The sequence below is a fragment of the Vollenhovia emeryi genome, unplaced genomic scaffold, assembly GCF_000949405.1.
Source record: "Vollenhovia emeryi isolate VEMERY1.0 unplaced genomic scaffold, V.emery_V1.0 DF939197.1, whole genome shotgun sequence".
Classification (NCBI taxonomy): domain Eukaryota; kingdom Metazoa; phylum Arthropoda; class Insecta; order Hymenoptera; family Formicidae; genus Vollenhovia; species Vollenhovia emeryi.
Genome location: NW_011967169.1, coordinates 780,745 through 783,955, shown reverse-complemented (window position 1 = coordinate 783,955; position 3,211 = coordinate 780,745). Strand labels below are relative to the sequence as shown.

The 3,211-nt window shown below is 36.0% G+C and overlaps 1 protein-coding gene across 2 annotated transcripts; it reads right to left on the bottom strand.

Annotated features, from left to right (window-relative positions):
• Positions 1–702: 702 nt before the first annotated feature.
• LOC105562002 lies at positions 703–3,172 on the bottom strand. Of its 2 annotated transcripts, none has more exons than XM_012012466.1 (6): positions 3,005–3,172; positions 2,636–2,801; positions 2,354–2,566; positions 2,151–2,280; positions 1,716–2,047; positions 703–1,632 (listed from the first exon to the last, which is right to left on the bottom strand). In XM_012012466.1, exons 3-6 carry the CDS (start codon positions 2,552–2,554, stop codon positions 1,531–1,533), a joined length of 765 nt encoding a protein of 254 aa, XP_011867856.1. In that variant the 5' UTR covers positions 2,555–2,566; positions 2,636–2,801; positions 3,005–3,172; the 3' UTR covers positions 703–1,530. The 2 variants fall into 2 exon arrangements, with proteins under 2 accessions (XP_011867856.1, XP_011867857.1); XM_012012467.1 differs by having other exon boundaries at positions 2,636–2,722.
• Between the last annotated feature and the right edge of the window lie 39 nt (positions 3,173–3,211).

Here is a 3,211-nt window from a genome sequence, read left to right as displayed (position 1 = left end):
GAAAGATTCCCGAGGCCAAGGCAAACGATAGAACCTGCTAACGCACAAGCGATTCCTTCGACTCATGAGACCTCTATTTCCATCTGACACTCGTCAATTGGTATTTCTTTAAGCGATACTACGTTGCGCGCAAAGTAAATTTTTTGCTCGTCATCATTCCAGTATGTCACTTCTGTCCCGAACTTTTTACAGATATTGATTATGCGAGGTACTACGCAACATTAGTGCTGAGAATATTGTTCCTTCTTTTATCAAATACTTGGCGAGAAACATGTGTATCTAGTGCAAAAGTGTAACTACTACCAGTTATACAAATAAATTGCTGCAGAAATAATTCTAAAGTGATAACGCAACATTGCCGAAATATTGTTAATGACTATAAGCAGTACAATTTCCGCAAAATGTTCCTTTATCTGACACTTGACAAATTGTGTTAAGCGAGTTGATAATTTTTTTTGGAGATCACAGAATCTGATTCGTTCAGTTTCGCAAGATTTCAACTGCTGACTCTAGATTAATTTATCAATGTCACAATATACTGCACATTGATGTAGTTGCTCTTTAAATGCCACTTTAGATAAAAATAACTTCAACTTATCTTTAGAAGAAAAAATATAAATTTCAGATTTTGTTGGACACGTCAATTAAGGATAAAGATCTTATTCCAACTTCTTCGGATCACCTGGAAATCAGTTACAAATTAGTTGCATAATAATTATATTTTTAAAATGTGCAATATAATATTAATTTCAATAACAAACATTTTGATAATAGATTGTAGGAAAGCTTATATAAGATAGTATAAGTAAGATACAATAGTATCTTGTAAGAAAGCTCTACTATATGATAATACAAATGGACGGAATACACGTCAGAGAAATACTTGCTATACATATCCCAGCGAGAAATAAATCGTCATCGAACTGACACCGTCAAATTGACGTCGATTCGACATAATTTCGATCGACAAGTAATTTCTCGCTGGGATGCTTACATCTAATGCATTTTATATGTGGACGGAACTATATCGCAATAAGTTCACAAACTAGCAAATGCTGTAGTAACTAGAATATATATAAAAGTCACATTGTTATATGTCATAACGATTAGTCTGTTCATTGTAAAGTTGTTAAAAGGCAGCCTAGTGCTTGCACAAATTCTTTGTGCGTATGTAATCGTATATACAGGCAGTGAACTTGTTTAACTTGAAGAATTAGTTTGATCATTTTGTTTTGATATATATTAAACGAGATAAAAGTATATATATATATATATATATCAAACATTTAGTTAACAAAAAAGGTATTTGTAAAATTTAATAATAATGTTATACGAAAGAAATATTGCACAAGTGTTTACGTCAGAATAAATCTGCATTAAGATATGATGTTCTGCAGGAAGTGTCGTTTCTTTAAAGAAGACAATAGCAATATTTTTCTTCTTTGTAAAATATTATCTCAGAAAAGATATACAAATACCTTTTTCATCTACTGTATATAAAAAACTATGTATCATGTATATGTATATTATTTAATTAACAGGCATAGTTGATACTGCACTATGCGGCGTTGTAGGTCGAGAACCAGCAATGGAATGTGTCGTCGATGCATTTAAAGACTGCATTGTACCAATCTGAAAAATGGTTTAAAGTTTGGTAATTTATAGCTATAATGTTTTACATATACGACTATGGTATAGTCAACATTATATCGTACCCGCAGATGAGCCAGATCTTCCAATCTTGTTAGATCGCTCAGCTCGAGATACAGAGAATATACAATAAGCCAGCCATATGCAGAAACGCAGATAAATATTATCCATAGAAGACACATCATGATATTGTAGGCAAATATCATGTCGTTTACAATGCTGAAGAATATAAAAGCAAATAGTCGGAAGAGAGTGAAAATAGCAAAACTGTACAGCCACGGCAACGTCTTCTTCTCATATTCTTTCCGTAGAGCTGTGATTAACATTAAAGAAGTCACAAATACGACTATTCCACCCAACATGGAGAACAATGCAAACACAATCAGGGCATTTCGAACTGAAATCAATTAGATACAGATAACATAATGGTTCTACGACTAAATCTTTTAAGTTTGTTATTTACTAATTGGTCTTGGTTTAAATTGCAATAATAAACTTACCATGTTGACTGCCCACATAAACAAATTCATACGATATGATGTAATATCCATAGTGTGTGGAACCAGGCGCAGCTTGCGAGAGGCAGTAGATGTCGAAAATAGCTGTGCATATCGTGAAGAAGGCTAGGCACTGTAACAATAGTTATTCAACATTATTTCAACCGTAAGAAAGCGCGCCCAGAGATCACTCGTCAAACGCGTACCAGTGAGAATATAGCGGCGAACATGGCACCCCTCTGAATGTCAAGTACAAAAGCGTGCGTCACTATCGGCTTATGGTACCAAGGAATCTTTACGCTGCGAGCGGACCTCGACGATCTGAGATTTGCGCTACTGCGAGTGGTGGTCACGTGGGAATACACAGACGGCGTTCCCATGCTGGGAGACTTCTTTCCATGATGCATCTTGATATCCACCTGCCAATAACGTGTCTAATCAAGTATCGGGTGAAATTAAGTGCTCGATAATGGTGCTTTCATACTTACGTTTTGCAGAGACGTTAACCAGGTAAACAGTTGCAGAAATTTCCCTCGCGATATGCGATTAACGATACGTGCCCGCGTTTATCCCTTCTGGAATGGAGACATGACATGAACGAAATAGCGAGTGGCCACTGGTTTTATAGCTTGCCAAAGATGCTCCAGCTGCTTTCTGCATAAATTTGTCGCGTTTCAACAACTCAATTGCATTAGCAAATGAAAACAAAATGCACGCTGACATAATAACGATACAGATTCAATAACAAAAGTATATTATGACTCATACTGCAATTTTTTGTCAGGTTTGCGATTTTTCGGCTACGACATTAGAACAATTAGTTAATTACGCGCACGTATTAAGATGAATGAACTTACTTATCGCGCTCGCATACTTGAGAGTGTACGCAAACGTTTCGTAGTAATTTTTCGTGTAATGGACACGCCTTGTCAAATATTCGAAACGCTGCTCGTTGCTTGTATGCAATTACGATCCACGGGCATGGGCTAAAATGTCAGGTAGAGTGGAAGGTATCGAATAAACGTAAAGGATTGTGGGCACAGCACAGTATAACCACAGTATAA